The sequence below is a fragment of the Cupressus sempervirens genome, chromosome 9 (assembly GCF_028749045.1).
Source record: "Cupressus sempervirens isolate cs-2001-9-10 chromosome 9, ASM2874904v1, whole genome shotgun sequence".
Classification (NCBI taxonomy): Eukaryota; Viridiplantae; Streptophyta; class Pinopsida; order Cupressales; family Cupressaceae; genus Cupressus; species Cupressus sempervirens.
In genome coordinates, this window is record NC_143126.1 from 400,473,087 (window position 1) to 400,485,101 (window position 12,015).

The window sequence follows — 12,015 nt, forward strand, 5'->3', positions numbered from 1 at the left end:
CAAGGGACCTTTTTGCCAACGACACTCCTCTCGTGGCACTCAGATTCATCACAGGGGTTCTGAAAGCCACACAGATCAGTCATTGTTGGACATTTTCCCTTTGAAGACGGATACCTAATCTTTTCTGTGATGTTTCCTGCTTTCTTCTTCTTTTGTTGTGCTTGTTCTTTCTTTTTTGGACACCGTTTGGTGCTTCATTTGTCTATTTTTTCCTTGTTGTAAGCTTCCAGTCCCATAGACCCACGTTGTGGTCTTTTGTTGGACATTAATAAATTTATCTTATCTTATCTTATCTTATCTTGCTTTCTTTTAATAATGTTTCTAATATTTTGGCATCTCAACATTCACAATAGTTTTTAATTTGGGTTTGGAATCAACAAATAAAACATTTATACTTTATTATAAATTGTTAGAACGTTTTTGTGAGGCATAATTTCATTGTGCTTCTTTTTCCTTTCATGGTGACTTAAACTTCATCTTTGACAATTTGGAAAGAATTTTTTCTATTAAGCTCATGTCATTATATCAAGACCTACATAAAAACACATGTAATGCAGCCATAGAAACCACATTACACCATATCTAACAATGGTATTTCTTACTATGGAAATCAACCTTGCACTGCCCAAAGATTGTCATGAGGAGACTCTGTACATCCTAACTTTTGTGCTCTCAATGCTATCACTATCTACATTCAACTTGCAAGAATAACCTCTAACCTTACACTTGATTTTAAAATATTCTTCTTTTGTCATGGTCCATTTCTTTCTTGCCTTACAATAAAAAAAAAATTATTCACTAATAAATTTTCTCCATATGTAAGGTATTTCAAAAGCCATCTCTTCGAATTCTCCCTCAGCATTAGCCTACAATACTTTTTTCTCATTTTATGTTTTATTTTTTATTTTGAATATTCTAATGTCATGTGTTCCCAATCTCTAGACTTGAGACGTAAGCCAATAAAACCACTTATGTGTCTTATTTAATGACATCCAAACTATGTTTTTTGTTAGAATCGACAACCACACATGGGGGTTGACTCATACACAACTACAACCGAAGGGCTATCAAGAAATCAACAACACATTAACAAAGGTGTTGGTTGTTACAAGTGAAGTCCACAAAGAGCACACAATCAAAAATAATATTAAATGTTACTTACGATACTAGGGCATCCTGGGGAAGTTGGACACCTTGCATGTTGGAGTTGTTTTGGCTTTGGAGTTGAGGACTCGATCACCAAAAGAGTGGTGCTCAGTCGTTATTGGGTAGTTCTAGATGCAGTATTGACAGAGGAGCTCAGTCGCTATGTTGCTCAACACTCACTACAGTGCTCGACGTGTGTTGGTTGTTCGACACTAGTGGAACTCAACAATGCTTGTGGGAGCTTGGTGATGCTTGTGATTTTTGCTGACGCTAAGCAGTGTGGCTTGCGTGATGGAGTTCTTGCTGATTTGCTCAGCTGACTTGGCATAATTAATGTGTGTGATCATGATGTGGATTGAACGTAGGGATGTATGGACTTATTTGGACCTTGGATCTTTATCCTAATGCATTTAATGGGTGTTGTAAGCCAACTAAGACATTTTGTATTTAATATTTATTACAGAGTGACTTATGGCTCAAATATGCATTTAATGTAAGGGTTTATTTAATTTGTAACTTACTAGGCCAACTTTTGGCTTAGTTGGGTATAAGTAGAGGGTCTTATGGAGTCTTGAATCATCATATATTCAACATGAAGTAGCTGAGAGGAGTGAAGTTGAGAAGAGCTAGTAGTTACAACTTGGGAAACAAGGAGATTGCTTAGTGGCTTGTGAGCTCAAGTTTAGATCTCATTGGAGGTTTCTACCATAGTATTGTTGTGCTACAAATCTGAACTAGCTAGGGTTTGGATTGGATTTTGAGAGATCTTGCAGAACAATTACTTGCTTTGTATTTGGCCATAACTAGAAAGGCCTTACAGCTCGGCACATTGCATGCAACCAATTGATTTATAAATAAAGAGTTGTGATTAGTATCAAATCTTGTATCTTGTGTTGTGTTTCCACTGTGTGGTTATTTGTTGGGAACTGGATCACCTCCATTGGGGGTTCATTCAGTTCTACACTACATCAACTTAAAAAGGCCACTCAGAGAACAAGGAGCTGTGATTAGCCACTTACAATACATGGGCTAAAAAGGCCATTAACAACTCATGTAGTGTGACATATACATAAAGGGGATTTTGAAAGGCTTTTAGAGCCTTCAAATTGGGTAGTAAAATGGTACCTAAAGCCATCCAGTAAAAAACATCACCCCCACAAAAATCCACCCCCCCTCTGCAATTCCTTTCCACCTCAACAAAAAAGAAGCTCTCCTCTATAGAAACAGAAAATGAAAAGATCAGCAAAAAAAGAGAGCCTGCCACAATTTCAGCCCTTGTTTAAGCAGCCACTGAGAGGACCACAAAATGTTACAAGCATCCTCTTTCATGAAGTAAGTCTCCACCTCCATAGGGGACTCTCCGTGAAAGAGAAGAAAATATAATTTGTCAAGCCCTCACGAAAGCCATTAGAAGACACCCCAACTTAGCAAGGACAAGAACAACCCCAACGTTTGCACCAATCCTTACCAAAAATAACCAAAGACTAAGGCATGCCCTTGAAAACTATCAGCCAACAACTGGCCACCAATAAAAAAGACCACTTTCCATACCAACAAAAATGGACAGTCCAGACTAAAGGGCAAAAGGAAATAAAAAATCAGCACTAAAATCCAGAGGTTTACGCGCAGGGGCCACCCGCAAAGACCCAACAGGTCCTGTGTATAACATACCACAACTGCAACCCACCGCACCTCTTGTCACCAAAAAAGCATTATACAGCCACAAGCCAATTACACAGAAAGAAAATCCCCAACCTGGAACGCAACACCAATGCAGCTCTAGAAGAGGAGCCTCCAGCACTAGAAGAAGCAGTTGCCAGCAAAAGGGAAAAAAATTAGCTCCAACTCCATCCACCACAATTCTCACAACCATGCCTCCAAGGTCCATTGCAGAAAAACCACCCTCAGCATATAAGGAGCTCGTCCTACCACCACCTCCAAGAGCCACTTCCTGCCCCTGCATATCAGTACAAGTGCAGATGCTAGAATCACGAAATGCCCCAAGATCCACTCATTCTATGTTACATTGTTATCTTTGTTTCTGCTTAGCTAGCTTCTACTGTCTTTCAATGCATTCAGCCTCTTTGAGAAATATATTTTCATTCTCAAATCTACTAAAAAGAAATTGGATTCTCATCCTTGACATCAGACAGGTATGCTTCTAATGAAAACAACTTAAATAAACAAAGTTAATCTTGTGTGGAATGGCAGAGATCATTACATATTTTTAAAAATCTTAACCATTTTTTTATTGCTCTTATGGTCGATTCAGAATTCCCTAGTGGTCTTCAATGAGTGTATTTTAAATTTTTGCTTCAAGTTCTGCAACGTAAACAAACTCAATTAATATGCAAATGTTACAAAAATACGTTTCCCAAATTTATGTATTTTCCTTGCCCTTTCTAATCCTAAGATCCCATGACCATTCAACTTAGTACATGCAAACTATATGCTATTAGCATCCTTTACTTGTTCATAATCAGAATACTCTGATTAAGTATTCAGAACTATCAAACCATCAGGATTCTCACTACCAATTTTGGCTTATGAACAAATGATCATTTGTTCTAGTTTAAAGCTTTACCTCCAAATCTTGGAATAGGTCTACTAGTGTTTCTTTATCTCCACGCATTCCTACAATTCATGTTCAGTTCCTCTTAATTCTACTCAAATTCACTAATACAAAAGACTAAATCTAGCTCTTGAAAGCAAAATGGTTGTGCACAAATCTCAATTAACAATGATCAACTATACTGCTACTTGACAATGCATGCATACAACAGAATGCTAAAGACGAACCAGATTTCCTCTCAGCTCTGCACACATTCAACAATACAAAACTTAATGTAGCTCTCAACACCAAAATGATTGTGTGCAAAGTCTAATTAACAAACAGCTTAGTTGCCGATTCGTGACACAAATCCGATTCGGGCACGTGAATCGGATCCGTGGATTCGGGATTTTTTTTCTTTCCCAATTATGATTCGTGGAGGATTCGTGCACATATATATATATATATATATATATATATATATATATATATATACACTTTAAAATAAGAGAAATATACATAATTCTAAAACTAAATCATTTCATAGTATGAATCTATGATTCTAGTATGCATCTATGAATCTAGTATACTTGATCGATGACATTGATAATTAATCTATTTTCACGATTATAAAGAAAATCAACACATTCACATTGAATTACTAAAAGTGAAAGTTTGTAACATTCAAAATATAGATTATTAAACTTAAAGTTTATAACATGATTTACTCATAAAAGAGTCAAGAGTCAACACTAAAGTTTTTTATTTAATCATCAAATGGATTTCCAAGAAAATCCACATCAGAGGGGTACTGGTGAGTTGCAAGTGCTGCATCTGTATCAGTAGAGGAACCCAAACCACTAGTAGTAGAGGGGATTGTTAACTCATAATCCTCCTCCTCATCATCCACATCAATCAAAGTGGATCTAGCAAGATCCCGGATGGTCATATCTAAATCAGGAGTCTCCGATGCTACATCCCAAAGCTTTTCGGGCCCCTTCTTGTACTTAGGATCCTTCCGTGACAACAAGCGCAAATTGTTGTGAATGAACACAAGGTCCTCTGATTTTTTTGGAGCCAACCGGTTGCGTTTGATTGAGTGGATAAAGGAGTAAGTACTCCAATTCCGCTTAGCGGCAGAAGAGCTGGCAACCTAAAGAGAAATTAAAAATTATCAATACAACTATCAAATATCAATAGCACAAACATTGGATAAAATAAGCACAAACATTTGATAAGAACTACAGTACCTCGGGGATAGAGCATATGCAAGGAGGTGCAAAGGTGTGGTCATCTTGTTCCATCGATGATGCACAATTTTTTCCACCTTCTTGTAAAGGGTGTCCTCAGGATCATTCTCCCTCCTCTGTATGACCTAAGATATGAAATATGAATAATAATTATAATTATTGAATATGTCAATTTAAACTTCAAAATCTAGATATCTCTCAAATAAAAAATTGTTGTAAAAGAGCGTAAAACTTACCATTTTAATTTTTTCCAGCATATTATCCATGGAATCATAAATATCCCCAAGGCATGGCTCATCACTATCTGCAAAGCGAAGCATTGCCATTATTGGATCGGTGATTTCCAACACATAACTCACAAGACCCCACCAATCCTCATCTAGTATCATTCTTCTCACATTTAAAGCCCTTGTTGTATTGGAATTCTTCCAAATGCCCCATTGGGGGCTAATGACCATATGCTTCAATGCTTCTTTTACCTTCACAAGTCGTCTCAAGACGATTGTGTGAGAGGCAAAGCGGGTTTCAGCAACCTAAGAACATGTTAAACTCAAGTTAGTAAAACATTTAAAAATCAAAACATGTTAATGTAAACAACAACAAAAATTAATGATTGTGGAATCCAATAATATTCAATTATATATTAAATATAAAAATTTACCTTCAATAACTCCAAGTCCGAGAAACTCCTAAAAATTGCTTGTGACATGTGGTGATTTGTCACAAACATTTGAATCTCTTCAGCTTCCTCATATATCCTTTTCACCCAATCTATTTCGGTGCCAATTGCTTTCATCACTAAATTGAGAGAGTGGACGGTGCATGGTGTCCAAAAGATATGATCATATCTAGACTCTACAATTATCCCTACAGCCCTGCAAACTTTTGCATTGTCCGTGACCACTTGGACAACATTATCAGGACCCACTGACTCTATGGCATCAATGAGAATGCGTGAAATAAATTCTGCATCTTTCACTTGCCCTTCACAATCAACTGCCTTCAAGAACATTGCCCTCTTAGGGCATACAACAATAACATTTATCAATGGACGGTTTCTACAATCTTTCCAACCATCCGAAATAATAGACACACCCGATTGAACCCAAAAATCTCTTATTGGTTGAAGTTGAGCCTCTACATTTTTCCTCTCATCATGTAATATGGTAGTGTGCAACTTCTCATAACCAGGCGGTTTGTAACCATGGGGTGCATCATTTATTGCTTCCACCATCTCCCTAAAATAAGGTGATCTAGCAAAATTAAATGAAACACCATTTGCAATTAAACAACGTCCAATTTTGTGATCAGCAATGTCTCTCTTTTCAATTTGGAATGCCCTATCTAGTGGGCCTCTCTTGCAGGTGAGTGGAGATGGGTCTTCATCTTCATCATTTGTGGTTGGCATAGGCAAAAAAGGATGTGTTCTTGTGTTTGTTTGATCAGATGATGGTGTTGGTATATTTGTTTTTTTGGAAGCACCACGTTTTGCTTTTGCAACTGCTCTATCAACATCATCTTGCTCTTTTGTTAATGCTGCTATTTGTGCAGCTGGTAATCCCTTCTTATCACTACCTTGACACGTGTGAATTCCTTCACTCGCAGGGCCCAAAAAATGTAGTTTCACTCGGGAATAGAAGCTTCTATGTTGTATGTTGCAAAAATTACATTTTCATATGTATGCCCCACCCCCAGGACATTGTGCAACTCTTGTTGTGTGTCTCCATAAAGGAGACCCCTTATCAATTTTGAAGCTTGGTGATGCAACCCCACCCCCACCCACTGAACCTTGACTACTCATTGTTCTATTCTTGCAATCTAGAAAAAAGAAGTGAAAGAAAAACATGCTTCACACTTGCACAAAAACTTGAAAATTTGAAAAACTAAAAATAAATCAATAATCTATAAAAGAATTCAAGAATATGGTTGAAATGCATACCTTAAACACTTCTTGCAAGGTATTTGAAGCTCCACAACCGATCTCCTTCGAATCCAAGCACTTGACTTCAAACTAGCAAGTATGAGAGAGCAAAATGAGAGAGCAAAATAGAGAGCAAATGAACTTGCATTGTGATTTAGAGGGTCGTTTTTAGGGTTTAGGGCCTTTAGGACAAAAAAAATATTAAAAAATGATAATGGGGCCACGTTTTTGCAAGTTTATTTTGGCATTGCCGCGGATTCACGCGGATCCGCGCGTGGATCCGAGCAGGATTCGTAATCCTGCCTGTGGATTCGTAAGGATCTGCGGGCCGTGGATCCTTACGGATCCACAGGCAAGATTACGAATCCTGCCCGGATCCTCACGAATCCATACGTGGATCCGGATCCGAATCGGACCCGAGTCCGGATCCGGCCATTTCCAAGCGAATCCGGTAACTAAGACAAATAGGTGTCTGAGTAGGACAATTCAGATCCCTGTCCTCTCAACTCTATTCAAATTCAACAATAGAAGACTAACTGTAGCTCTTAAGACCAAAAAGATTGTGTGCAAAGTTGAGAAAAAACAAATCAACCACACTGCTAATTCATAATCTATTGATACAATCAGCTAAAGTTTCATTATTTACAATCAGTTATAGTTTCATTATTTTGAGGGATTATATACTGAAATACAACATAGTCACTGGCCCAGCCCTTTTTCAAGTCGCAATGTTATTTCACTGCAAATCCCTAGCTTGATTGTAGAGCCAAATCACCAGCTGTTTGTTTTGAAATAGCCTCTCAAGCCTTCCCAACATTTAACTATCAAAAACAAATTACTCTTACATGTGCACACATTACAAGGATAATTTTGGAGCAACCGCATGTAGTTGTGAACTCAGTTAGAAATTATCCTCTCTCGTTCTAATTGTTTGTTGTCTTACTCTATCAAACCATTAATCTAAGTTGTATAATGACTTGAGCACCATTTCAATTACCTCAACCTGGACTAGAACATCTGTATAAACAAGAATCGCCCATAACCAGCAGTTCATGGTTGCCATGAAAACAGTGTTTTTTGCCAAGTACACGAACTACAAGGCTGCTGAAGAAGGTAACTGCAAATCTAACTAGATATTGTAAACCATGCAACTCTTTCAAACAAGGTCTTAACTCATCTCAATGATGCTTGGGCTTGAATATTTTACTCAGACCAACAAATTCACTGGTGATATGTGCATCAGATGAGATTGTTAGAATTTATCATTTAGGGCATGAAAACTCTAATTACTATGATTACTCTTCAAATTTAAATTTTTACTATATCACCATTGCTTTATTAAATGTTAAGAGTAAACAGAAGCATTTTCATTATTTAGTAAGAACATTGAAAGAATTCAAACTAATGTGTCATCTCATATGAATCATCTAATACTTATAAAATTGATTCCAGTCGTGATTCTTTAGCCAGCAACTTTTGCAGCAAATAAAAGTAGCAAATCTGACACCAATGTAAACAGATCAAAACTTTCAGTCTTCAAGCTGTGCTGTAATTATAACACAGTTTTGATTAAAATTGCACACTGGTTTAACTTGAATTACATATAATGAATACCAGAGGCAACAAAGTAAATGCCATAACAACTTCGCGTAGTGATGGTTGACATATTTTTCAGTTTTTGTTGAAATGATGATTGTTCAATTTTTATCCTTTTATCGCTTAACCCACTGGAAGCTCTTCCTTGCTTTTGCTTTCCCAGGTTTTTTCCTCTCCACCACACATGGATCTCTGGTCAACAATCCAGCTAATAATATGCAACAAAAAGATCAAATTTAAATAGTAATCAAAAAAGTCAAGAGACAAAATGCACATAACCCTACAAACAAGAATATGTATCAAAAGATAAAACCTGCACGCAAATAAGGCCGCAATCCAGGCTCCCAGTTTTGCAATGCCCTACTAACTCCTAGTCGAAGTGCTCCCACTTGACCTGTAAGAAAAACAGATATAATGACGGCTTTTCTGCCAAAAACCAAATGACAATATTGTCATCACCAGTCTGGGCATGACATTGTGCATGGTGTAGAAATGCTTCTATAATAACTACAAAGGAGAATCATAAGGCCCTCCACTGCATGCAGAACAAAAGGACAAAAAATATGAATATGAACAGAAAGAAAATAACACTGTGAGAACTGTGAGAAGGATGCATCCAAAGTGGGGCACCATCTTTACTTTTAAGTGTAGAAATAGAACCAACTTCTATAGAAAATACCTGATACACCGCCACCTTTGACTTTAGAAACAATGTCCCAGAGACCCAAAGTCTTTGTGAAAACAAATGGAGAAAGAAGATCAGCCCTATGTGCTAACTGGGGAAAATATGCATCAAAACTTTTTTGATTGACAATGAACATTCCTTTTCCCGGCTGAATCCACACTTGAGCAATACTGCACTTTCTTCTTCCTGTTCCATATGATCGTCCTTTCTCATCTACTTTTTTTACTCTAGCCTTAGCAATTTCTTGCTGTCGTTGTTTTTCTAGTTCACCTCGAATTGACTTCTTTTCCATTCTGGCAAGGCGAGCATCTTCTAATTCTTTGAGGGGTGGCAATCCCTTGACCCCTTCTAAATTCCTCATAAGTATCAAGCTTTCTATCTGCACATCAGTGATTCCTGTAGCCGCAATTAAATCTCCAAATGCACGATCTGAATTGACTCACAGTAGAATTATAGAAAACTATTAGTTTCAATCTCATGCAAAAAAGCCTATTTTCTATGATTCCCATTAATTCACATATATTATTTATCATCTAACTGATACTACTAGTGATTTAAAAAAGCCATTAATAATAACATTCAAGATGATTTTTTAATGCAACAAAGTCAAAATTAGTATATGAAATTTATGGGTTCTAACTGGAGAACAATCTAAGCTAAAAAAGTCAATTTCAATGCTTCCAGTAATAAAGGAAAAAATGAGTCTGAAGTCGACCCTTCCTCAATAAATATGGTATCTAAACAGAGTATGTACTTGGGCAATGAAGACAATTTCAATGCTCTCATTAATAAACAAAAAGTTAGAATTTAAGTCCAACATGCTTCCAAGGTATTGAACAAAAGATGCCAGCAAACATCAGTAACAAATTCCAATTTATATTGAAAAAAAATTATAGGCTTAGCTGAAATCTTCTTGATTTAATTAGAAAAACAAAAATGTCTAGAAATGATAAACATAAGCATGTTGCTACTCATTGGTAATATTTTCTGAAGCTTTTGAGAAGGCCAAGATGTTTCCTGCAGTTTTAACATTTCAATTTACATTTAGATATCCCTGTGTTTCAGTGTTAAATGTGAACAAAAATCTTATTTGCCTCACCAAAGGCCCCAGTTTAGTCTATCATTATGAATTATATTTATGAGCAAAAAGCTTCAGGTTCTAAACCAGGATTAATACTATATAAATCATATATACCTTCCAATATTCCCCTTGTGATACACATCATCTACTAAATTTAGATGATACTATCCAATACATAATTAAATTAAAGTCATTTTGAGGATATTTCATTCTCAGCTTTTATTTTAACTCCCCAAAAAAATGCAAACCATGCATTCTATACTAAATGCTCTTAATCCAACAGTAACATTTGATTCATAGAGAAACAAATTGCCAACATAAAGAGAAGCATCATAAGTTATAACCATAACCTCTTGAAGGAAGATATACGAAATTGTATATAATAACATACTGTGGATAGAGATGAAAAAGCTTGTTGGACTTGGGAAAAACAAGCAACTCCGGAAAACAGAAGGTGACAAACAAACTAATTTTCCAATCGGAATTTGTCTCTACAAGACAGATAAATGCCCTTAAATAACTGAACTAAAGACTAATATTCACAAAAGAACTAGGCATGACTATTTGGCAATGATGGTTCAACATTAAAAGTGATCCATGTTTAAACAATTCATCAATCCATTCATGACAAGGGGCAACATCTGAACAAACATGAGAGCACAATCTAATCTAGAGGATAGGATTAGCCACATTGTGTTTTATCTTAGAAAAGAATTGACCAACTAGAAAGTACTGGGCTGTAATGTGACTGGATCGCGTAATTCTTGGCTCAAACTTACCACTTGTCTACAGAGATTACAGAACCCTCAGATCAAAGAAAAGAGTTGGGGACTATAATTATTAAATAGAGAAGAAATAACAAAGTACCATTCAGGATCTAACAACCACTGATGTTTTCAACGGATCATTCATCTGTAATATGCATTTCTTATATTAGGCACTATCACCCTTCTTTTAATTTCCTTGCTTTAGGTAATGATGACTCGTGGAAGAGCTGGTTGAAAATGCAATATTATCTTCCCTGGGGATTCATTTCTTTAGGTGGTCCAGGCAAAAGCACTAGCTACAAGAGATCCTTCTGCTATAACTTTTTGGAAAGAGAAGGAACTGGCAGGTATACATTTCTAAATTCAATTGCTGTAACTGCCTGGTAACTTCAGAGTTTTAAATGTCATTTCCAGACTCTTTGAGTACTGTGAGACTTGAGTCTAAAGTAAAGTTTCTGAAGGTCCCATTTCATAAATTATCAAGTGAGATTATCTTGATTTTATGAAGACATGGATACTTTTACCTTTGAGTTTGAATCATTTCATATTTGTAATGTTTTCGATGGATTTGCTGTTAAACATTTCAAAAGATGTCATAAACTTGAATTTATCTTTTATTGTCAATCTCCTTCAAATGAATTTATTTTCTTGTTACAGAATCAAGAATTCTGACCCCTTAAGCTTCAACCTACTCGTCCAATAAAGTATCATAAGCTTCCTATCAAATCTTACAAAGAATATAAACTTATTGACCATATATAGCAGATCTTTGATGCTGATCCTGACAGGTGGTAACACTTTTGGCTTAAAATTTTGACAAATATTTGCAGGAACCAATACATATCATGTATGTTCACAGGTATTTGGTTAGTTTTGCATATCCAAGATTTTGATTTGATGTATAATGGATAAACATAATTAATTAAGTATTAAGAAATATGCTAATTTTTACTCTGTTTTTTAATTCTGTAGGGTCTAGCTGAGCTTTCAGCCAAGTTCACCTTCATATCCAAGTCTC

General features: G+C 36.2%; 2 protein-coding genes across 3 annotated transcripts in view; both read right to left on the reverse strand.

The window, feature by feature from the left end:
- Positions 1 to 2,719: 2,719 nt before the first annotated feature.
- LOC149538949 (uncharacterized) lies at positions 2,720 to 6,628 on the reverse strand. Its single transcript, XM_089802504.1, has 3 exons — positions 5,609 to 6,628; positions 5,184 to 5,480; positions 2,720 to 3,103 (listed from the first exon to the last, which is right to left on the reverse strand). The coding sequence occupies exons 1-3, from the start codon at positions 6,353 to 6,355 to the stop codon at positions 2,720 to 2,722; spliced, it is 1,428 nt and encodes a 475-aa protein (XP_089658630.1). The 5' UTR covers positions 6,356 to 6,628.
- Positions 6,629 to 8,282: 1,654 nt separating this feature from the next.
- LOC149538950 (Ribosomal protein S5 domain 2-like superfamily protein) overlaps positions 8,283 to 12,015 on the reverse strand; it is a 28,206-nt gene continuing 24,473 nt past the window's right edge. The window contains exons 2-4 of one of the 2 annotated variants that reach the window (XR_016356147.1): positions 9,144 to 9,578; positions 8,778 to 8,890; positions 8,283 to 8,672 (exon numbers count right to left, since the gene is read on the reverse strand). Coding sequence is in view for 1 of the 2 variants with exons in the window: in XM_089800336.1 (XP_089656462.1) it covers positions 8,581 to 8,672; positions 8,778 to 8,858; positions 9,144 to 9,578 (608 nt within the window). In the remaining variant the exon portion in view is untranslated. The remainder of the gene's footprint in view (positions 8,673 to 8,777; positions 8,891 to 9,143; positions 9,579 to 12,015) is intronic. The other variant, XM_089800336.1, reaches the window with a different exon arrangement.